General features: G+C 48.8%; 1 protein-coding gene across 1 annotated transcript in view; it reads left to right on the top strand.

Moving 5' to 3' along the window:
- Positions 1–25,000, top strand: part of aff2 (AF4/FMR2 family, member 2) — a gene marked incomplete at both ends in the record, with an annotated part of 100,791 nt that overhangs the window by 38,919 nt on the left and 36,872 nt on the right. Inside the window, 3 exons of the mRNA XM_079745291.1 lie at positions 74–542; positions 1,172–1,590; positions 21,842–21,886. Coding sequence (XP_079601417.1) covers positions 74–542; positions 1,172–1,590; positions 21,842–21,886 — 933 coding nt within the window. The remainder of the gene's footprint in view (positions 1–73; positions 543–1,171; positions 1,591–21,841; positions 21,887–25,000) is intronic.

Consider the following 25,000-nt stretch of genomic DNA (forward strand, 5'->3'; position numbering starts at 1 on the left):
AGGAGGGGAGGAGAAGGAGAACCCAAACTGTTTGCTGTCGTCTTCCACCAGCGCCGCGCCGGCGTCCGTACAGACACTCCTCTCTTCATCCTCCTCCTCCTCCTCCTCCTCCTTCCTGTCCTGCGGGGCCCCCTCGTCGTCGCTGGGCCCCGAGGGGCCTCAGACCCAGCCCGGCTGCAAGAGGAGCTCCTCCTCCAGGGGGGGCCCGGCGGACTGGGCCAGGGGGCCCCACGGGCCGGGGGTCCCGGGGAGCGGCCTGGTCCTGGGGCTCCCCGCCCGCAGCGGGGGGCCGGGGTCAGGGGTCGAGGGGGAGAGGAGCAAGGGGACGTCGCTGTCCACGACCACGACGGCCCTCCTGGACGGGGCCCAGCTGCAGCGGCACGAGGAGCTGTTCAGCTCGCTGAAGGACGAGCTGGGCCTGAAGGGGGACTCTAGCCCCTCGGGGTCCTCCACCTCCTCCTCCTCCTCCTCCTCCTCCTCCTACTCCTCCTCCTCGGGGAGGAGGCATGCGTCTCACCCGTCCAAACCCCTCTCCTTCCCAGGTAGGGCCACTCGATTCAGCTCCACGCTGTTTTTGTAATCCATACTTCACATTTGCATTCAGGGCATTTAGCATTTATCCAAAAGAGACGCAAAGTTAGTACATTTGTCCGAAGAAGGAGAAGCAACAATATATCGCTGTGGTACAGTAAGGATGTTCGTAGAACCAAGTGCAAAGCACTAACAATCGCTAGGTTAACCAAGTACAACAGAGATAGCTAGGATAAGATGCTACATGATGCTAAGTATTATTTTTTAAGTGCCAGGATGTACAAACATCTAACAAGTGCGTCGGAGGGGAGTTTTCAGGAGGGTAAGGGAGGAGAAGGGATGGTGGGTGGGTGATAAGGGGGGAGGCTATTCAGAGTCCGGGTGAACTCTGAACAAGTGAGTCTTGAGTCTCCCGCTAGTATTTTCTGCTTCACACACTTCTTTTTTTTAAGACTTTTATAGAAGCTGTCGCCTCATGTAAAGTAGTGCTGTCTGGGTTTCCTTTTACATTGGGTCGATGCTTGGTTCTGCGCTGGGTAAAAATCGAGACGGATTTATCTGTTGATATTCGTTCACCTTTCTTTTGGATGTTTGTATTGGACGTGGTTAATTGATTCCACCTTGTGTTCGAATCCCACAGACAGGACCTCCGCCCTGGACGGCCACTTCAAGCCCGCCGGCGCTGCAGAGAGCGGCACACACGCTAAACCCTCCCCCTCCGAGATCGAGATGGGCGCCACCTTCTCCACCTCCTCCCCATTGGCCTCTACCTCCGTTCTGACCACGCCCAGCCCCGGCTTAACCACTCCCACGTCCTGCCTGACCACGCCCACATTCCCGCCGGGGCCCTGTCTGTCGGGGAAGCCCATGGCGGTCCAGCAGAAGCCCACGGCGTACGTCCGGCCAATGGACGGCCAGGACACGGCGCCCAGCGACTCCCCCCAGCTCAAGCCCCCCCTGGTGGTCCCCGAGGGGTACAGCAACAGCCAGCCGCTGGGCGGGAACGCGGCCAACACCAAGAACAAGCTGCCCAAGCTGAGCCTGGGCCACACCGGAGAGGTAGGAAGGTGCTACCTTTTGGGTTCCTCCGCATGGTGAAGATCAGCTGACGTCACTAGCTGACCCTGGAGCTGAACCCGACACCAATCATTTCTGGGCTTCAGTCCAGACATTGGGGTTAAATGTGGAGGATATCGATCGGCAGTTAATCTGGATCCACAGAAAAGCATCTGTTTACGGCATGACTTAATTGCAATGATGATAATGAGGTAATTATGAGGCCCCCAGGAGCCTGGGTTCCTGGGAGTTGTAGTTTCGGTGCTCAGGCGCTGCTGGGCTCCCTCGACAATCCCTGTTCACGTGCCTGTCTCACTTCCTTACTGGCTCTCCTCTTCTTTCTCATTGGCTCACCCGCTCACTTTCTCTACCTCCCATTCTTCCTCCCATTCCTGCATCACTTCATCTCTCTCTCTCTCTCTGTCTCTCTCTCTCTCTCTCTCGCTCTCTCTCTCTCTCTATCTCTCTCCCACTCTCTCTCTCTCTCTCTCTCTCTCTCTCTCTCTCTCTCTCTCTCTCTCTCTCTCTCCCTCTCTCTCTCTCGATCTCACATTCTCTTTCTCACTCTCCTAATAAAACCAGCAAGAAACGACAAGCTTGATTGTGTGTGTGTGTGTGTGTGTATGTGTGTGTGTGTGTGTGTTTCTGTGTGTGTGTGTGTGTGTGTGTGTGTGTTTCTGTGTGTGTGGTGTGGTGTGTATCTGTACGGTGAGTGGGTGTGTGTGTGGGTGGGTGTGTGTGGTGTGTATCTATATGGTGTGTGTGGGTGAAACTAGTTGACAGGCGAGTAGTCATCCATATCGAGCCAGCCAGCTGTTCTTTTGCTTTGATAGAGCTGTGTGTGTGTGTGTGTGTGTGTGTGTGTGTGTGTGTGTGTGTGTGTGTGTGTGTGTGTGTGTGTGACTGAGTGTGTGTGTGAGTGTGTTGGTGTGGTGTGTGTATGTACCCTGGTAGTGGTGCCTTTGTGTGTATGCGTTTGTATGTATATTTCAATTTGATTAAGTGTGTACTTGAGTAGGTGCGCGAGCGTGGATGTGTGTGTGTGTGTGTGTGTGTGTGTGTGTGTGTGTGTCTCCACGTGCACGTTTGCGTCTCTCTAAAGTCGTGTACGCTCCAAATGAGCCTGGAGATGGTGCTTGCAGCATATGGTGCGGAGAAAGAGATGGTGTGAGAGGGGGGGGGGGGGGGTGATGGGGGAATAAAACCAGAGTCTATTCCACCTCCCAGCATTCTCTCAAAGTGTTGTAAACTGAGAGGGGGAGGAGGAGGAGGAGAGGGGGAGGGATAGGAGGAGGAGGGGGAGAGGGAGGGGAGGAGGAGGAGGAGGAGGAGAGGGGGAGGGATAGGAGGAGGAGGGGGAGAGGGAGGGGAGGAGGAGGAGGGGGAGGAGAGGGGGAGGGAGGGGAGGATGAGGGGGAGGTTTGAGGGGGATGAGGAGGAGGAGAAGGAGGCGGACGAGGCAGAGGAGGATGAGGAGGAGGAGAAGGAGGCGGAGGAGGCAGAGGAGGATGAGGAGGAGAAGGAGGAGGAAGAGGAGGAGGAGGAGGAGGAGGAGGAGGAGGAGGAGGAGAAGGAGATGCCTTGTTTAGTTCTAAGTACTCCGATTCCTTCCACCAATTGGTCGCTTGCAGGAGCCTGAATGAGAGCAGAGGGCTGTGGAGGGTGGTCAGAGATACTGAGAATAGGATTAATATACATACATCTATGGATCTAAATAGATAGGATTGATAGGAATATATATAGGAGTGAAGGTGGGGCTCGGGGGGAGGAGGAGGTGGAGGAGGAGAAGGAGTTGGGGGAGGTTGAGGAGGTGGAGGAGGAGGATGAGGAGGTGGAGGAGGTGGAAGAGAAGGAGGAGGTGGAGGAGGAGAAGGAGGTGGAGGAGGTGGAGGAGGAGAAGGAGGTGGAGGAGGTGGAGGAGGAGAAGGAGTTGGAGGAGGTTGAGGAGGTGGAGGAGGAGGTGGAGGAGGTGGTGGAGGTGGTGGAGGTGGAGGAGGTGGAGGAGGAGGAGGTGGAGGGGGAGGAGGAGGAGGTGGAGGAGGAGGAGGAGTAGGAGGAGGTGGAGGAGGTGGAGGGGGAGGAGGAGGTGGAGGTGGAGGAGGAGGTTGAGGAGGAGGTGAAGGTGTGGTTGGGGGGAGGAGGTGGAGGAGGAGGAGGAGGAGGAGGTGGAGGTGGAGGAGGAGGTTGAGGTGGAGGTGGAGGAGAAGGAGGAGGAGGAGGTGGAGGTGGAGGAGGTGGAGGGGGAGGAGGAGGTGGAGGGTGGCGTCTTCCCACTGATCATCAGATGGTCCTTTGCAGTCCTCTTCCATTGTGTGCAGCAGCGTGTGAATTCATCACCTTTTTTCTCTGTTGGCGCTGGCAGTAAGAGCAACACAGACAAGCAGCCGAGGTGGAGAGGTGGAGGGAGGTGTGGGGAGGGAAGGGAGGTGTGGAAAGGATTCGGGGAAGAAAAGAATAACTCATGCAGCTGGTCGACAGAGTGATGAAACGGAATCAACAGCAGCAGCACGCCAAGCGCCTCCCGTGGTCTCCCCTCCGATCGGCGGTGGATGAGAATCAATCGGTTATTGCCGCTCTTGTGTTCTCACTTTGCTTACCGTGACATGAAGGATGTTTGAATCACTTAACCTTTAGGTTTTAAGGCCAACTCTTAACATTGAACTTGACCTTGTGTAGCTTATAACACAGTCGGTAAGCATAGAGAGGGGTTGGGTTTTATGTCTCAAACCCCCAACTCCAGTGACAGGTATGACAGTGTTTCATTCATTCATATTAATCATATACTTTGACCATAGAAATTATAATTTTCTCATTTTCATTTTCACCAAAGAAACACTAGTATCCCTCTAAGACCGATGAGTGCATGAGACGGTGCTGTGAGTGCAGCCACTACTGAGAAAGTTTGGTGTAACTGTTGGGATATTGATTTGGCCATTATGAATGTGCTTCATACGCTCAGCATTCAGCCCAGCACTCCATTATGAACTGTGTGTGTGTGTGTGTGTGTGTGTGTGTGTGTGTGTGTGTGTGTGTGTGTGTGTGTGTGTGTGTGTGTGTGTGTGTGTGTGTGTGTGTGTGTGTGTGTAATTGTTATGTCTTTGCTCTCACCCACAGCTATAAGTCTTAACTAAACTGCTGTGGAAGCTTTCTGTTAGCACTATAGAATTATTGATTAGCAACCAGCACTTCCGTGCTGAATTGTGTGTGTCTGTGTGTGTGGCTTACGTACGTTTGCATGTAAAAAAACGTGCTGGCAAGGCAATCCTTACATGTAACTAAGCACTGTAATTCTTAGACTCGTTTGTAAGATAACGTAATGGATCCTTTCCTCGTGATTCATGCTTCAGTTCAGCTTTGTTATTCAGGGCTTTTTCCAACGCGTTGAGAACATGTGAGCGCAGAAAAAAAGGACACGCAACAAAACGCACACACGCTGAGCCCAAGACAGCATAACGTTTGAGGCAGAGTGTGTACATACTGAGATACAGATAGTTCAAAATAATCTGAGGAATTAGACAAGACAGGCGCTTTATTGAGTAATGCGTTCCCTGGGTATTGAAACACTCCCTGGCTTTGTGCTGTCGTCCTGTTCCCTCCACGGTGTTTCTCCAAGGGACATACGAGTGATAGGACAAAGGGCTATCGGATGTTGTTCCATCGCCCAGTGCATGGGTTTGATTCCCCGCTGGAGGTCAATATCTGCAAAGTGGCCATGTTGTTACCGTGGTACCCAGAGGCCCTCCTGGGAAGCAGGGCTGGATCCTAATCCATGGGCCCTGAGTTCAGTGGAGCTGAGGCGCCTGTGAGAACAGACAGCTAATATGGGCCCCTCTTTTTAAATTATATTGGTTGTGCTTGCTTTAGTTCTTTTGATAAAAGTTTTGTAAATATAATATTGTTCTTGAATACGCTTGTTGCCTGAATAAATGTTTGATGGAGACTATCAAAGCGGATTTGTTAGAGAGTATATGTGTACACAAAAAAGAGAAAGTGGTGCATTATTCATTCAATGGAATGTTGGGATGGTTCTAATTCCTTTGACCACACACTCATCCGGCTGATGGAAGGTGATAGAAGAAGAAAGAGAGAGAGAGAGAGAGCGCATACTAACAAGTGGATGCAGGAAAGAGCGAGAGAGCGAGAGAGAAAAAGAGCGCGAGAGAGATGATTAGGCAGGGTAGGGAGAGCGAGAGAGAGAGAGATGATGAGGCAGGGTGGGGAGAACGAGTGAGAGAGAAGGCAAGAGAGAAAGACAGAGAAAGAGAGAGAGATGATGAGGCAGGAGAGCGAGTGTGCGAGAGAAGGAGCGAGAGAGAAAGGGAAAGAGAGAGGGAGTGAGAGAGTGTGTGAAAGAGAGAGAGAGAGATGATGAGGCCGGGAGAGGAGAGCCAGTGTCAGCGAGAGTGAGAGAGAGTGAGAGAGAGTGAAAGGTAGATGTGTGTGGGAGATGAGAGTGGTCAGGACGGGAGGCAGGGGATGGAAATGAGACAGGATGTGAGAGAGGAGACTCGTTCCAAATATGGCAGCGGAATTCCATCCCCCGTTGTTTGAGATGAACCAGGGTTCTGTCGCAGTGTCCGACTGGTTCTACATTGCCTTCAACGAGGTTACGATGGAGCTCTCTGCTGTCTGAACACAAACATTTAATAATAACGGATCATCTGGTATCTATTTAACACCCACCGAATCACCCGCCAATCAGGCATCCGCTCAGGAAGTGTTGCCAACACAACTACGCCAAGCGGTATCTTAAGAAACACAGTGGAGGATTATTCAACCGTGACCCCGACACTCACCCCAGAACCCCCTGCTTGGGGGTCTGTCTGTCTGTCCAGCAGCGTGTTTTGCACGTGGACAAGACGCGATAAAAGCAGAACACTGAATATTGTGTTGAGCGGAGACAGAGGCCGACGGGTTCACTAGGGATGGGAGTGGATGGATGCGGCACAGCGTCCCCCGGTCTGTGTTTCAGGGGGAGACGGAGAGGACACCACCGTAGGAGGAAACAGCTGTGCTCATTTGCATAATATCCATCAGTCCCTTTTTTCTCCTCCTATTTTCTCCAGGCTGCTCGTCAACTCCCACATGTTGACATACAAGCTACACACGGCGCACACACGCACACACGTGCACGCGTGCACACAGACACACGCATGCACACCCAATTCCACGTACATACAAACACACATAGACACACACATGCACGCACATGCACGGAGAGACATGCATGCACACACGCACACGGACACACAAACACGCACACACACACACACACACACACAAACAGACAGACCTATACGCTTATCTAAACACACACACATACACACGCACCCACGCACACACAGACATGCAAACGCACGCGCACACACAATCTCCCGATCACACACACGCAAATATGCAAATATAGCCTTAAAAAAGAAAACACAAACAGACCCATAAAAAATAAAAAGAACAAGCACCGTCTGAGCATTTCTGCGGCGCGGCAATGAGCCAGAGAAGGCTGCGCGCCCGGGGGGCTACAGAGGGAGCACAACAAGCCAGCCTGTCCGACATCTTAGTACGGGAGCAACAAGACCCTCCATAACAACTGCAGCCGGCCCCCCAGCCCTAAGTGAGTGGGCTGCCCACCCTGGGTGAGCACGTCAGGGCGGCAGGGGAGAGCTGCCAGAAATGGACACCACAATAAGGAAGAGGGAGCGGGGCGATCACAAGAGACGCCGTCCTTTGGAGAGCTGCTGGTGGGGTGTGTGTGTGTGTGTGTGTGTGTGTGTGTGTTTGAGTTTGTGTTTGAGTTTGTGTTTGTGTGTGTGTGTGTGTGTGTGTCTTGGAGGGGTAGTGGGGAGTTTTGTTGTGTGCGTATGTATGTGTGTGTGTGTGTGTGTGTGTGTGTGTGTGTGTGTGAGTGTGTTTGTGTTTGAGTTTGTGTGTGTGTGTGTTTGTGTCTCGGATGGGGAGTGGGGGATACTGTTGTGCGTGTGTGTGTGTGTGTGTGTGTGTGCGTGTTTGAGAGTGTGTGTGCTGGGGGTAGGGGTGATAATGGTGCAGTATGTGCGTGTGTGTGTGTGTGCTTGTGTGTGTGTGTGTGTGCTTGTGTGTGTGTGTGTGTTGGGGGGCAGGGCTCGATACTTGTGGTGTGTGTGTATGTGTGTGTGTGTGAGGGGGGTTACCGGTGGTAGTAGCCTAGTGATTTAGAGCGTGGTCCACACCACTGCCTCACAAGAAAGATAAAAAAGGTTGTTTTTAACACCAGGCCTGCTGGGACGAGTTACGACCAGGGTCTAAATTAGCCTCACATGCTACTCCGAGCCGCCTTTAAACGACCGTACTGGACCTGGATTTAGGTCATCTCGACATGCAGTGTGAACCGGCCCTATGGCAAACACTCCCCAATCATCAGAGGAGGGGACGGCCGTACCTGATGGCGTAATCAAAACACAATCAGTAAAAAGATAACGAAATCTACCCTACACTCTATAGCGTCCATCCTCTCAGCCCTCCTTATCATGTGAACTCAGGTCCCCTGTGTGTGCGTGTGTCGCGTGTTTACACCCGCGTGTTTTCCTGCGAGTGTGTTATTACCCATCTGGTGTTTTACGCCGGCCCTGTGGGGGTCCGGTGGGGTCCTCTTTAAAGGGGCCCCTGAGGGGGGTCCTTGGGCTTTGGTTTACATCTCAGTCGACTCCTTGGCTGCAGCGCCTCCAGACCCAGCCGAAGAGGATCCCCTCCAGCACGGAGCAGGTCGTCTGGGGGTCTGGTCCCAGTGGTCTGGTCTGCCTGGGGGTCTGGTCCCAGTGGTCTGGTCTGCCTGGGGGTCTGGTCCCAGTGGTCTGGTCTGCCTGGGGGTCTGGTCCCAGTGGTCTGGTCTGCCTGGGGGTCTGGTCCCAGTGGTCTGGTCTGCCTGGGGTCTGGTCCCAGTGGTCTGGTCTGCCTGGGGGTCTGGTCCCAGTGGTCTGGTCTGCCTGGGGGTCTGGTCCCAGTGGTCTGGTCTGCCTGGGGGTCTGGTCCCAGTGGTCTGGTCTGCCTGGGGGTCTGGTCCCAGTGGTCTGGTCTGCCTGGGGTCTGGTCCCAGTGGTCTGGTCTGCCTGGGGGTCTGGTCCCAGTGGTCTGGTCTGCCTGGGGGTCTGGTCCCAGTGGTCTGGTCTGCCTGGGGGTCTGGTCCCAGTGGTCCACCATGAAGGTCGCTCTTCTCGTCATGAGGTGGAGGGTTTATGTATCTGAAGCAGGCCGAAGCTATTGGTGCTGATTAAAAGCACATACGCTGCGCCTCTCCAGTCACCCTAACTTTTCTCCATGTTTTGCAGTAAAACATTTTGATTTCTGAAGCTCATTTAGCCAGATTCGGACGAGTGCTATAAATTACAGGCCCATTACAGATGAGCTCATAAAGCAGAAGAGTGAATGGCAAATAAAATATCAGAGGATTCTGTAGCAGCTTATGTCTGCCGACTGTAGAAATATGGTCATAAAAAGGCATTTATGGCTCTTGGCCTCACAGAACAATACATGGAGAACCCCTACCGCTCACTCTTTAGTATTATTCACTTGCTTCTGACACAGCACACTGCCTTTCCCAGTTTGTCCCTGTGTGTGTGTGTGTGTGTGTGTGTGTGTGTGTGTGTGTGTGTGTCTGTGTGTGTGTGTGTGCGTGTGCGTGTGTGAGTGAGTGTGTGTGTGTGTGTGTGTGTTTGTCTGCACGTGTGTGTGTTTCTGTGTTTCTGTGTGTGTGTGTTTTGTGTGTGTGTGTGTGTGTGTGTGTGTGTGTGTGTGTGTGTGTGTCTGTGTGTTTGTGTGTTTGTGTGTGTGTGTGCTTGGTAGGGCCTCTTTATAAAAATGCCCCGCTGGGCTCTGTGCTGCCGGTTTGCCAATCAGAGCATAGCCATGATATGCAAATCACACACACACACACACACACACACACACACACACACACACACACACACACACACGCAGGGAGCTTTCTGTGCCTGTACCGGGGCCATTACAGACATTTTAAAATCCTATGAATATAAAAGAGATAGAGTGAGGGAGAGAGAGAGGAATATAACAGTGAGTGGAAAGAGATCAGAGAAATATTATGAAAAAGGATTGAGATATGTAGCGAAAAGGGAGAAGGGAAAACTATTTTCTGCGCCCCTCTCTTGATTATTTGGTAGAACGAGAGGTGGGAGATGAGATGGGCGGAATGATGGAGAGATAAGATACAGATAAGGCGGCAAATGAAAGGCCTTTTTCTGCTCTCCGTCGTCTATCCACTCTTCTGCCCATCATCCCCTCTCCGTTGTCAGACATTCTTCTGAATCTCCATCGCCATGGATACATTCTACATTTCAGCACAGCCAGAGAGAGAGAGAGAGAGAGAGAGAGACGCAACAAACAGTTAAGACTTAATGTTGTTGTTTGTCTTCGCAACAGGCGTAAAGAAAAATGCTTTGTCATGATTTTAGCGGTGAAACTTTTGTTTACTTGACAAAACTATCCCAGTTTGTAATTCGTTTTCTAAATTGCGTTATGAAATTGGTCCCTGTTGACAAAATATACTTCTAGGTGTGATATTCTGAAATAAAATAATGTCCCCTCCTCATTAGCAGGTACCTGTCTACCTGGGCGAGCCTGACATGCCCAACGTGTCATTAGAGAACAATATTTATGGAGACTAACTGGTGGTTATACTAGTATGTTGGGTCTCTCTCTCTCTCTCTCTCTCTCTCTCTCTCTCTCTCTCTCTCTCTCACCCTCTCTCTCTCCCTCCCTCTCTCCCTCTCTCCCTCTCCATTTCTCCCTCTCACCCTCTCTCTCTCCATTTCTCCCTCTCACTCTCTCCTGACTCTCTCTCCTGTCTCTCTCTCCCTCTCTCTCTCCTGACTCTCTCTCTCCTCCTCTCTCCCTCTCTCCCTCTCTCTCTCTCTCTCTCTCTCTCTCTATCTCTATCTTTCTCCCTTTCTCTCTCTTGTTATCTCTCTCTTTCATTATCTCCCTTTCGTACACAATGAGCCAATTAGAGGAGAGGAGAGACGAGGCAAAGGAGTCAGAGAAAGAACCGGGAGGCAAACATTTGTCTGACTCCAAACACAAGCAGCCAATTACAGATCAAGAGCATTAGGAACGAGGGGAATGCAAATACACAGAGTAGGGGAAAACAGTGGAACGAAAATACAGAGCGTAGGGAAGGAAAAGCAATGGAAGGAAAAGGAAAAGCTGGTGTATATATATATATATTATTTGTTATAATAAAATTGATGATGATGATATTGATGTGGATGAGAATGATTATGATCCTATTATAATAATATATGTTCGATTATTATATATATAATAATATATATATTGTTTTAAAATACGAATTGATAGAATTCATACCGTTCTCTGAACAACAGTCAGAAAGAGCAACATAACAGGCACATTCAAAGGATACTGTGGAAAGACACTGCAGCCCCACTTAACCCCTTAAGCCCTTAACCCTTAAACCGTAAGCCCTCAGTCAGCAAGGAGAAATCTCCTACGAACCCCAGTGGGAGACGGAGGAAACCTTTTAACTGCCACAAGGACGCAGGCTGCATCCCGCCACCGGGAGTAAACAGACAGAGAGGGGCGGGGTCACACGGGGACAGGGAGGTGAGGGGGGCTTCTGATTGGAGGAGCAGCTGGGGGGTGCCAGGCCCGTGAAGAGTAGGTAAATCAAGCTCTGATGAGGGCGAGGAGGAGGGGAGACGGAGGCAGGATGAGCTAAGGGGGATAGGGGAAGGGAGAGAGAGTGTGGGGATGAGGGAGGAGAGGTGTGAGGAGGGATGGGGGAGGAGGAGGAGGCGGGGAGGGAATGGGGTGGAGAAGACAGGCTGGAGGGAGGAGGGAGGGAGGAGACGGGGAGGAGAGAGGGAGGCGATGAGAGGGAGGAGGATCAGAGGGAGAAGAGGGAGCAGAGAGTGGCGGGGAGTTATGGCTCATCTGCAGTGACTAAACAAGAAGAGAGTTATTATAAAGGAGGCAGAACAAAGCCTCCAGCCCCTCCCCTCTCATCCAGATGTAAACCTGGTGTCCACTGTCCCTTGTTAGGAGGGATGGAGACTACAGCCGTCAACATTGAAAACATTGTATGAATGCAACGAGACGAGGACAGCTAGCTGGCCGTCCACCATCACTGTGGTTTGCTGCTTCTGTCCCCAAAATCTGGTCGCTTGTGTGTGCAACTGTGTGTGTGCAACTGTGTGTGTGTGTGTGTGTGTGTGTGTGTGTGTGTGTGTGTGTGTGTGTGTGTGTGTGTGTGTGTGTGTGTGTGTGTGTGTGTGCATGCCTCTGTCTGTGTGTGCGCAAATGCATGTGTCTGTGTGTGTGTGTGTGTGTATGCTTGTGTCTGTGTGCGCGTAAATGCATGTATACTTACTTGTGTGTGGTGTGTGTGTGTGTTGGGAGTTGTTGCCAGACCTGGTGTGAAATGGCTCAGGAGTGCTTTAAGCGGTCGTCTCAACACACAGTTTAGAATCCTCTTAATTAGCTAAGAAACAATATATAGTTATATATGTTGGGATATATTTATGTATACTAATAGCTTTATTTGAGTTCTCGAGGCAAAGGCTGGTGATTAGCTGGTTTAAGTCGCACAAAGTGGGGTCTTATTTATTTATTAAAAGACTAAAAGACTTGCTTATTTCTCTGCTGTGTGAAAACTGCCACGAAGTCTGACTCATTGGTTCTGCTGGTCACAATCGCAAGAAGAAGCAGGCTACACTACAGTGTCCCGATCAATGGAGTGACAAATCCAGCAGCCTTATTCTGTATAAAACATGCCGACTATATTTATAGCCGCTCTGATCTGAGCCAGAATGCAGTGGGTGCGGAAGGAGGGAGCTCGAAGTGATTTGACATTTTCTTGAAGTTCATGTATGCTTTCACGGTTCAAAAGCACAAGGTCAACATCCAAAGATTCTTAATGTTTTAACATCTTTCTTTATTTTTCTTTATATGTGTGTAGTGTTCATTTGATCATGATGATCAAAAGCCTGTATGAAAAAAAAATATGTATCATGAAATTATATCTAATTACCTTAAAGAGCAGAACATTCACAGAGATTGTTATGCATGCTATTACACAGACACGGACACACGCACACATGTATATACACACGCGCACTCAGAAATACGTGTCTTGCACTCACACAAACACCCACACACACATACACACATGTGCACACACACACACACACACACATACACACATGTGCACACACACACACACACACACTCACAGCTGATGCTCCATTGTGCTGCTGGGGATGCACCCTCTTTTTTGACCTCCCCCCTCCCACACACTCACACACTCTGTTTTTGATCCCCCCCCCCCCCAACCCCCCTGTCTCTCTCTCTCTCTCTCTCTCTCTCTCTCTCAAGGGGCTGTTAGTCTGTTAGTACAAAGGCTTCCCACTGAGAACCGCACAGCGACAGACCACACACACACACACACACACACACACACACACACACACACACACACACACACACACACACATTGGCTTGCATCTAATCAAACCTGCTTATCAAGCTGTAGGAAGTGGAAGGCTGGTTTGATCGTGGATGTTAAGTCAAATCCATATTGACTTTCCACTAATTAATTAACTAGTCTGTCTTCCTCTCGGATGGACCGATGGATGGATGGAGAGATGGAGGGATAGACGGATGAATGGCTGGATCTCCTGGAGGTCAGTGTCTCCAGCCCTCCTTGTGTACCGCCTTATCCTCCCCCTGGTTGGGTGAGATGAATATATTTAATAAAAGGGTTTCTCCCTCCACGGCTGGGTGCGTGAGCGCTCTCCGCTGAATCCTCCACCTATACATATGCATGGCGGGCTGGGGCGTGTGAGTGCTGAGACCCCGGAGTAGAGCCCCGCGCAGGGAGAGTAAATCCAGGTGTAAGCAGGTGGAGTCTCCCTCCGTCGCCTGGCAGCGCTCCTCTTCCCTATAATGGAGCCTCCGCTCGCTTGCTGCGGGGGTCTCTTCTTTATTTATTTCTCCTGAAGGGTGCACTGCAGTGTTCCTGAGGTGTGGTCTGGGCGACACCATGCTGCCACACCTCCAGACATCTACTCATTTAGATAACAGACGTACGTTCACACTGATCCATTTGACCGTGGGGCCACCATCAAACCATCGCCTCATAGTACTAGTGTTTGTAGTTTGTATCTGATATTAATCATTCTATTAATGCCGGTTTTTTGTGTATCTTTTGAGTATTTGTGTGTTTAATATCTATTAGTGTGCAGCCTTGCGATATTGTATTCTCTGGATACGTAATGGCGTTGGGTCAGATAGCATCGCTTAGCTAGACTAGAGGATGTGATACATCTTAGAGGCAGCTAATGTTTGCAGCTAACCTACTGCCAGTGCAATTATATGGTCCACTGACATTGATTATAGCACTGCTTCTTCAATTCTCTCTCTCGCGCGTGCGCGCTCTCTCTCTCTCTCTCTCTCTCTCTCTCTCTCTCTCTCTCTCTCTCTCTCTCTCTCTGATTTTCCCTCTATTCTACCTTCGGTGGCTAAGTCAGTGTTAAATGTTTGATAAATGACTTTGGAGGACAGTCCTCCAATTGATTTATTCATTTTCCAAGGAAGTGTGTGTGTGTGTGCGTGTGTGTCTGTGTGTGTATGTGTGTGTGTGTGCGTGTGTGTGTTTGTGTATGTATGTGTGTACGTGTGTGTTTTTGTGTGTGTGTGTGTGTGTGTGTGTGTGTGTGTGTGCGCGTGTTTTTGTGTGTGTATGTGTGTGCGTGCGTGTGTGTGTGTGTGTGTGTGTGTGTGAGTGTGTGTGCATGCGTGTGTGTGTAAGTGTATATCGTTTTGTCAGGTGAAAGGTTTGAGTATTTTTTTTATCTAAATTCATGACAGAGTTGGTTGGGTTGCAGAACGAGTACAGAAACGAGTAAAAAAAAAGGGAAAACACAGACACACACACAGAGAGACACACACACAAACAGTGACACACAAAAACACACAAACACACACACACACTCACAACACACAGACACATACACACACTCACACAGACACAAACACACATACACACACACTGACACACAAACACTGACACACACACACACTGATACACACCCTGACACACACACTGTCACAGACACACACACACACACACACACACACACACACACACACACGCGCGCTGACACCAGCTCGTGAAAGTGTAATTAGTGTAGGGGTGAAAAAGACGGGATTATTTAAAGTAATTTTTCAATGACGACATTTAATTGGATGGTAAATCAACTCCTTATCTGCTGGCCACAGATTGGTCCGGGGTCGTGGTGGGGGGGGGCGGGCGATTGAGGAAGTGAGGGACATAAAAAAGGGAGAAAGTGAGAGGAAAAGGTTAAGGAAGCTGGCAAGGGACAGAGAGTGGGAAGGGAATCAATACCAACAAATGATAACAAAGAGAGAGGACAAGCGAGAGAATCAGAAGCAGGGGATTGGAGGAAAAAATAAAATCAGTAGGCCTACATGCTGCCAGGAAAACTTTTCCTGACACTTTTTCCCAAAACTTTGTGGACTAGCGTTAACAGTGGTATCTTTATCTCTACTTTAAGTTGGGTATCTTGACATTGTCAGCCCAATCATAATGTCACCTGGTGCAGCATTTCACCATCGACTCACAGCCTCAAAAGTCTATGGCTGAGGAAGGGGCTTTCATTATGCGTCAGTCGCCAATTAAGATCAGTGGGATGGATTTAGGCCCCGTCCACACGGAGCCGATTTCTTCGTGAAACCGCATAAGTCTTGTGCGTTTCGGCCGACCGTCCAGACGGAGCCGGCAGATCGGGTGCCCGAAACCGCACATTTCTGAAACCATGTCCCAGGATGGTTTCAAATATATCCGGACCTATGCGGTTTCGTGTTAGGATTCGTGTGGACGCCTGAAACGGAAACGATGACGTCATTGCCCCCCCACCAGCTGGGCGACGTCAGAGTTGCGTTGAATTTTTTATTTTATTTTTTATTTGCATTATTTTTGTTTAAATACAGCTCCTAGATACATGTAATTACTACCTGTACATTAAAAAGTATTTCTGCTCAATTTAAAAGGTTGAATCTCCTCGTGACTGAATGTTTGTATACGGCGCGCAGGCTGAATGCGCGCAGGCTTGATGCGCTCCACCACTTTTCCGTGGAGGACCAGCGCCTTGAATATTTACTACACCGTTTCTACCGCTCGATGGGGTTTCGCAATGAATCCGTCTTTACGGAGATATTCCTGAACCACATTAAAACGAAACCGGATCGTTTTCGCCCGTTTCGGCTGCGTGTGGACGGGGCCTTAGTGTGAGGTGGAGTTTCCTGAGATCCTCAGAAGGAGATCGGGAGCGAGCCTTATCGCACGATAAACACATAGCAACATCGATCTGATATTCTCATTAACTTATTTATTACCATGGAAGATCAATCTATTTTAATAACATCGCAATCAAATCCAAATTGTGATCACACAGAATGTGAATTTATTGCTCTGTCATGTTTACGGTCTGTATGAATCAGAGTGTGTTGAATCTATTTCGATTTCATGGGCTTTTTCGAGTGAGAAAAGCTGAGATGCAGATAAAAGTGTCTTGGAGATTGACTGTGAGATGAGGCAGCAGGTGGATTACTCTGTGTCTCTCCACAACTCCTTAGTTGTCACTGCTATTGTTGTCGCTGTTGTTCGTTATCCCATCTGCTCTGCCTTTTAATGACTGCTCTTAACTGCCTCCGTCGTAGCATCCAGCGGCTGGTGTTTTATCAAGGCTAATGTGTCAGAGATTCTCAATGGGGGTCGCTTCGTGTGTCAAAGTACAAACATTCGAACGAAGGCTTCGACTGCGTTGAGGAGAGCAGATGAAACACTTACAGAGTGTCTATGCAAACGTGCTGATAAATGAACGCACACGCGCGCACAAAGTGAAACACAACATATTTAAACATTCATGTGCAAACACTTGGCGGGTAAGGATTCTTAAACAAACAGCCAAGATGGAGCCCTGAACACACACACACACGTGTCACACACACCGAACACTCATATAAACAAACACACATACACACAGACACATACACACAGACACACATTCACAGGCAGAGACACAAACTCACATTCAGAAACACACATGCACACAGACACACAAACACACAGACACATACTCACAAACAGACATGCACACTCACATATACAAATACACCCCCTCCCAAACACAAACAGACACATACACACAAACACACACACACACACACACACACAAATCCCCAAACCAAACACACACACATACATACACACACTTACTCACTCACACAATCATACGTTGGATCACACAAAAACACACGCACACACAAATCGAGACACACACACACACACACACACAAACACACAAACACTCATCCATACACTAACACACACACACTGGCGCACTCCCCACCCGCGCCATGCGAGCCGGGCCTGTGATCTATCGAGTGCGGTGGTTAATTCCCAGCGATCCCAGTCACTCCAGCAGCAGCTCTGTAAACAGCTGAAATATGGATGATAAAAAGAAACAAAGATGAAAGTGAATAGACAAGGAGTCTGTGGACAAGCCTGGCCAGAAGGAAAACAGCATGGAAGAGTTTTCTCTTCCCACCAACCCCTGCAGGAGTCTTTTGACTTTGACTCTGCAAGCAGACCTCCAGACAGCACTGTCCTTATTCATCTCTGACACTCGTGGAGACGGGAGCACGCATGCATGCTAGTGTACCCACACATGCAGGCTCTCTCTCTCTCTCTCTCTCTCTCTCTCTCTCTCTCTCTCACACTCTCTCTCTCTCTCTCGCTCTCTGTCTCTCTCTCACTGTCTCCGTCTCTCTCTCACTCTCTCCCTCTCTCTCTCTCTCTCTCTGTCTCTCTCTCACTGTCTCCGTCTCTCACTCTCTCTCTGTCTCTCTCTCTCGCTCTCTCTCTCTCTCTCTCTCTCTCTCTCTCTCTCAAAACACATACACAGACACACGCTCCATTGGCACATTTATATTACATACAAATACACACTTTCTGCCTTTCTATTTCGCTCACACAAACACAAACACAAAAAAACACAAGGCGAACTCCACATTGACATTCACATTGAGCGACCGATGCCTCCATTAGACTCACAGAGTCCCTGGCAGCTGGTTTCTCTCCTCCTCGCGGTGTACACATGAGCCCGGTTATTAAATGACATATCAATGACTAACAGGGTCAGATAAAACGAGTCCGAGAGGTACAATGGGATCCAGCGCGCCGGCCCCTGAACAAAACACAGATCAAAGACCCAGAGAGAGAGAGAGGGTAGACCAAGGGAAGGAAGGAAGGAAAGGGGAGAAGGGAATGAGGAAGGGAGGGTTTGCCCAACGGAAGTGGAGCGAGGACTACAAAGGAAGCACTATGTATTTTAAACAGCACATAATATCTGGTCGTTATTAGTTACATAAAAGACAGCTCTCCATCTCTTTTAAGTTGGTTTTGGTGTTTCTTCTCTCATTGAGTGTGTGTGGGTGTGCGCACGCTTGTGTGTGTGTGTGTGTTTGTGTGTGCGTGCGCTCGCCAGCGTGATTCTGATCGTTCATGTTTCCTGACTCCAATATGCTTCATCATCATCCCCAATAGCTTACATGACTCATTTTGCTCTTATACACCGAACAACCCACCCCCACACACACACGTACACAAACGCACGCACACACATCCCCACACACACACACACACGCGCGCGCACACACACACACACGCACACAGCTAACACTGAAAGAAAGGCTATTTATTCCGTAATAAACACATTACTGTAATCACCACTTAATGATTACTAATTCCAGTACAGAATGAGGAGGATGCGTGGTTCGGTTTCCAAGCGTAAACACACATAAGAGAATATGAAAAGCAGTGTAATTGGAGTGGAAGGATCCAAGCAAACAAACACAAAGCGAGATCGAGCACCAACAGCCCTCCCTTGTTATTGACGACTGAGCTTTTCAAAACTGATTAGGAACCGGGATTTCGTTATTCGCTGTGAGAATCGGTAAAAAATCACTTAATTCAAGGTAATTCATTTAAATCTTATCTCGAACACCACCAACGATCCCTATCTCCCTGGCTCTCTGACTTTGAGTCTGTTACATGCACACACACACACACACACACACACACACACACACACACACACACACACACACACAAACACACGTGGCTGCACACACGCACACAGACGCACGCAAAAAACGCGCTCGCACACACGCACACATACGCAAACACACAAACACGAACACACACACACGCACACGATCACGATGGCCTTTTGTTGCTGGACCGTCAATTGTAAACAGATTTCATACCATTTTCTTCCCTCAAACGCACACAAAATATAAGGCCCCGTAAGAGAAAGGCCACCAGCGCGGTGCCTTTTTCTATACGTGGATGTACAGTGCAGTATGGAGGCAGAGCTTCTGCTGATAGCAGGTAGATAGTACCACTGCTCATACATTCTATTCCCAAGTGGCTCTGGCAGTGTCTGTTTGTCTGTGTGTGTGTGTGTGTGTGTGTGTGTGTGTGTGTGTGTGTGTGTGTGTGTGTGTGTGTGTGTGTGTGTGTGTGTGTGTGTGTGTGTGTGTGTGTGTGTGTGTGTGTGTGAGAGTGTGTGTGTGTGTGTGTATGTGTGTGAGAGTGTGTGTGTGTATGTGTCTGTGTCTCTGTGTGCGGTGTGTGTATAATGTGTGTGTGGGTGTGTATGTGTGTGTGTGTGTGTATAAATGTGTGTGTGCGTGGGCGTGTATGCGTGTGCGTGCAGGTTATTTTACTACAGCAGACACGAGCCCGGTGTGTAAGTATTTGTCCCGGCGTGCATGTGTGTGTCTCCTGCCCAAGTGTGTGCGCACTGAGGGGTCTATCTATCTCGGCAGCAATTTCAGAGAAAAAGGAATTCAGCCTCGGTAATTGCTTCAGCTATATCCCTCTCTTCAATTTCTCTCTGCCTCTCGTCCATTTTTGCCTTTTTTTCTCTCTCTGCTCCCGCTCTATCTCTTTCTCTCGGTCTTTCATCTTTTCCCTGTCAGCCGTAGCCCCCTGTCTGCTCTTTGTCTCTGTCTCTTCTCACGCGTGTGTCTCTCCTCACCGGTGTAGATTCATACATCATATATAACAATAAATCGGTGCATTCTTAACACACAATAGGTTATTTATACGCATTCATTTTTTTCCATTTTTATCTACAAATAATGACATGTATATAGAGAGAGGGAGGGAGAGAGAGACGGAGAGTGAGAGAAAGAAAGAGAGAGAGAGAGACGGAGAGTGAGAGAAAGAAAGAGAGAGGGAGACGGAGAGAGAGAGATGTGTAATGGCACACATTGAATGATGGCCACTCTGCCTTGTCCATTAAATCCATAAAAGATAGGTACTATTCATTAAAAATCTTGCGAGTCCAATAGGATATTCCATTATGGTCTAGATGAGAGCACCACATGAAGGGATGAATGGAGAGACTAGCTGATGAAAAAAGAAATGGAAGCATGAATGGGGGGTTGGACAGTGGGATGCGTGGATGGATAATTGATAGTTTGAGTTTGATGGGTTGATGGATCGGCTGAATGGATGGACGTCTGTAAGTTTTCATGTATATCTAACATTATCCTATGCTAAACACCTCACCTCACCTGCTTGGTTTAGGTAAACAACCTAAAGGTGTGTACATGCTTGCTGTGTCAATGACAAACAGGGCGGGCTATCTTGTTAAGACACAGAGGGAGGTCTCCACACTGAACCCAGCTCTCTCTCTCTCTCTCTCTCTCTCTCTCTCTCTCTCTCTCTCTCTCTCTCTCTCTCGCTCTCGCTCTCTCTCTCTCTCTCTCATACACACACACACAGGCAAACATACACACATCACACACACACACACACGCACAAACAAACACTCACAGGCATGCATGTTGACCTTATTAAACACAGAGATGCAAACACACACAGCACACACACAGGTTCCATGTACATAGAAACATGCGTGCACACTGACAATTGTCTTTATAGCACACTCATTCTTTCCTATCAGGTCCACCTTGGTTTCAGTCCCAACCTAACCTCATCGTGCCATCGCCATAGTTACCCAACTGTTTCTCTGCACATGTTGGTAATGGTGTGTGTGTGTGTGTGTGTGTGTGTGTGTGTGTGTGTGTGTGTGTGTGTGTGCGTGTGCGTGTGTGCGTGTGTGCGTGTGTGCGTATGTGTGTGTGTGTGTGTGTTGGTGTGTTTGTGTGTGTGGATTCGGCCTCCTCTGAGTTGTAAAATGCACCAGACGTGAGTACCGCTGTGATATTTCCGTTACACACCGTGACTGTCTCAACATCTCTCTCTCCATCTTCCTCCCCCCCTCTCTCCCTCTCTCTCTGCCTCCCTCTCGCTCTCTCTCTCTCTCTCTCTCTCTCTCTCTCTCTCTCTCTCTCTTTCTCTCTTTCCTTCTCTCTCTCCCCCTCTTTCCCTCTCTCCCTCTCTCTCTCTCCCCCTCTCTCTCCCAATCTCTCTCCCTCTCTCCCTCCCTCTCTCTATCTCTCTTTCTCTCCCTATCTCTCTCTCTCTCTCTCTCCCTCTCTTTCTCTCCCCCTCTCTCTCCCTCTCTCTCCCTCTCTCTCCCTCTCTCTCTCTCTCTCCCCCTCTCTCTCCCTCTCTCTCGCCCTCTCTCTCCCTCTCTCTCGGTTCCCTGTTGTTTCCTCCGCCCTCGGCCCCCTTGCTGCGGCCCTGTGTGTTCTGTTGTTCTGTTCTGACACCTCCGAGCACTCTGCTGCTGGTCCCCTCACTTTACCGCCGCACCGCGGTATACGATCGTTCAGGACGAGGGCTCCCTCAGTACCTACCTGAGAACTGACACAAGAGCCCTGTTTCCCTGCCCGCCCGTGTGAGTCAGCCCCTTAAAAGCGTGCAGGGAAGGTGTTGTTGACATACTACACACACGTGTGTCCGACACAAAGATGGATTCGGGTCGCTTTGATTATGGATTTCGGTGTGTTGAAAATAAACCGGCTCAGCGGTGACTTTGTGGTCAAATACATGACACGTGTTTAATGTAGAACGGGTCCCGATTGGTTGGGAACATAAAGTGTGTGTCGAGCGTGTATGGCTCACAGAGCCCGTGTACCGCTCTGTCCCAGGGGGCTGAGCAACAGTGTTCCCTGCTCTGTGTTTGTGCTTCGTGGCACGCCAGCGTTTTTCAATTAAAATGAGCCGGTCTTCTCCCCTCTGCAGGTCAGCCTGCCCAACGACTCCAGCTGCGTGGAGGAGATCCTGCGGGTAGGTTGTGTATGTCCGTGCACACGCATACACCCACACACACACACAAACACACATAAACACACACACACACACACAAGCACAAACTCGCACAAATACACGGACACATGCACATACAGGCATGCACAAATGCAAATACACAGGCACACACACATACACACACACACACACACACACACACACAAACACACACACACACACACACACACAAAGGCAAACATAAACACCATGTTGCCAGATTACCAACAAACAGCCTTACTCATGCAAGCACTCTATAATCAAACACACACATACACCCAGAATGTATTGTTTTGTGTTTTGGGCAAAAGCATTTCAATACTCAAAGACATACACACATACACTCATTATTCTGGAGTAACCTGGCAGACACGCTCACACTGTCTGATATATACATACAGCGGATTAACTCACACCCTAAGGCAAAGAGACACCCGCCTCCCCACCTCACACACAGTAACCCACACACACATACACACAAGAGCCCACAAGCACACAAGAATGTAATTGCAATGATTAAAGCTGTTTTCAAATTTTGCACCGAGACCACTTTATCTCACGCTAGACTATTTACTTTTGGGAGATTTGATGTGTCTGTCTGTGTGTGTCCTTTTGTGTGTGTTTGTGTGTGTGTGTGTGTGTGTGTGTGTGTGTGTGTTTGTGTGTGTGTCTGTCTCTGTGTGGGTGCATGTCTGTCTGTCTGTCTGTGTGTGTCTTTGTGTGTGTGTGTGTTTGTGTGTGTGTGTGTGTGTGTGTGTGTGTGTTTGTTTTTTTTGTTTCTGTGTGTGTGTGTGTGTGTGTGTGTGTGTAGGTGTGTATGTGTGCGTGTCTGTACATATGTATGTGTGTTTGTTAGCGTAGTAATGAAAAGCAAGTGGAGCGACAGGCTGAGGCGAGGGAGATCATTTGGCTCTCCCAGTGATTATATAACTTTGTTTATCTACAACATGACATCATGTGGAAGTCTTTGGCCACAGTCCACTCCTCAGCTCTACTTATTTCCTCTGTTCTTCCCACCTTCTGCTGCGTCTACTGACAGCTACGTCCTCTTCTGCCCTCTCCTCTCCACTCATCTCCACTCATCTCCTGTTGGCTCCATTCTTATTTTCTCCCTTCCTCTCCTCCTACCATCCCCTCTCCTCTCATTCTCTCATCCCCTCTCTTATCTCAACCCCTCTCCTCTCAGCTCCTCTCCTTTCCTCCTCTCAACTCCTCTACTCTCAGCTCCTCTTCCCTCCTCTCCTCTTCTCTCCTCTCAGCTCATCTCATCTCCTCCTACGCCCACCGCTCCTCCTTTTCCCTCCCCATTTCCTCTCCCTTCCCTGTTCTTCTTCCCTCCCTCTCTTCTTTCTGTTACCCTCCTGTCCCCTCTTTGCCTCTGTCTCTTTCTCAAGTGCATATCCTCCTCGTCTGTCTACATTCATACAGCATATACATAAAGAAATACATATTTTCAATACAGTGTGTGCATTTTTTTCATATCTATAAATATGTATGCGTATATATTTATATACCCCATATATGTGAGTTACACCGTGAAAATGATTATTCATAACCCTGATTGGCTATTCATGTGGAATGCTGGTGTGGTGTGATTACATTTGCTCGTGGGCCACAGGCACAACATTAAATGGTCCACTTCATCCTCAGCTTCCAAGAACTTACAAGTCCACACCAAAAGTTTATCCAGAGGATGATTACAAAACAACGCAACTCAAACTACAGCCACGCACATGCACATGCACGCACGCACACATGCACGCTGCTGAGACGGAGGTGGTTGACTGGTCTTTCCACACTGGGCGTGATATATATCAGCTGCCGCCTGCCCAAGCAATCAACTCCACGACGCACGTCCAATAACCAATTAACCAATCTCCTCTCCTCCAAGCAAACCACACGTCTGCCTTCTATTTGTTTTACAACAAAACAAGGCGCAAACAACCCAAGGCTGTTTAGTTCTGTTTTTCAAAAAGCAATTGAAATTTGCTTTAAAAGCCATACTAATTAATTATCAATCATATCACGTGATGCTCTGAGCAGAACTCGTATAGACATCATGTTCTTCTGGGACAAAAGTTCTCCATGTTCTAAACATGGACCCAATCTCATGGCCCTCATGGTTTTGATGGTGCTCTGCCTGCATCATGGCGTTGGAACAAGCCTCCTATCCCCCCGCCAGCAACAGCACCACCACCTCCACCTTGTCCTCCGCATTCATGAGTCTTGCATTGCATTCACCCCTCGAGACAAAGGACTCGTCTCCAGGGGACAAAGGCTTGATTGCTTCATGTCCCTCAGTATAAATGTCTCAACGTCTCTCTCTCTCTCTCTCTCTCTCTCTCTCTTTCTCTCTCTCTCTCTCTCTCTCTCTCTCTCTCTCTCTCTCTCTCTCTCTCTCTCTCTCTCTCTCCCTATCTCTCTCGCTCTCTCTCTGTCTTTTTCTTGGATCCTCACTTAATATATGTTCTGGCTTCCCGCCCTCTCTCTCTCTCCCTTTCTGCATTCAACATTCAACATATTTTCTTATTTATCTTTCTGGCGGTGTATTTTCCATGTCTTGCTCTCAATCTTTATCTCCATCTCTATCGCTTTTTGCTCTGATGCCCCCTCTCCATCCCTCTTTCCCTCTCTCTCTCTCTCTCTCTCTCTCTCTCTCTCTCTCTCTCGCTCTATCTCGCTGTCTCCGTCTCTTATTCACAAATCAATGCAGTGGGCAACGGACTGTGTGACAGATAGTACACTCTGTGCTGCTTGGAAAGCTATTGTCAATATTATCAAGAAATATTGAATTTGGTCTGTGTTCTTCCTTTTTTTTGTTGTGTCAAGTGGAAATAGTTGATAACAAACATCTTTTTCCTCCATGCACATGACAGAACACTGGAGAACATGGCTTTATAAATGACAAACAGATGTGTTGGAAAATATAGAAGAAGAGGAGAAGAGTTTTTTATTATTTCTGACGTTTCAGTAGTACTTCAAATCTATATTTTTTATTTTGTCACTCTTCTGAAAATTGCACAGTTGAAAAAGTCTAAATCTCAAAAGTCTCAACAGCAACAGTTTTGTAATGCTTTATCATTCTTAGATTAATTA

The sequence above is a fragment of the Pollachius pollachius genome, assembly GCF_949987615.1.
Source record: "Pollachius pollachius genome assembly, chromosome: 10".
NCBI classification, from domain to species: domain Eukaryota; kingdom Metazoa; phylum Chordata; class Actinopteri; order Gadiformes; family Gadidae; genus Pollachius; species Pollachius pollachius.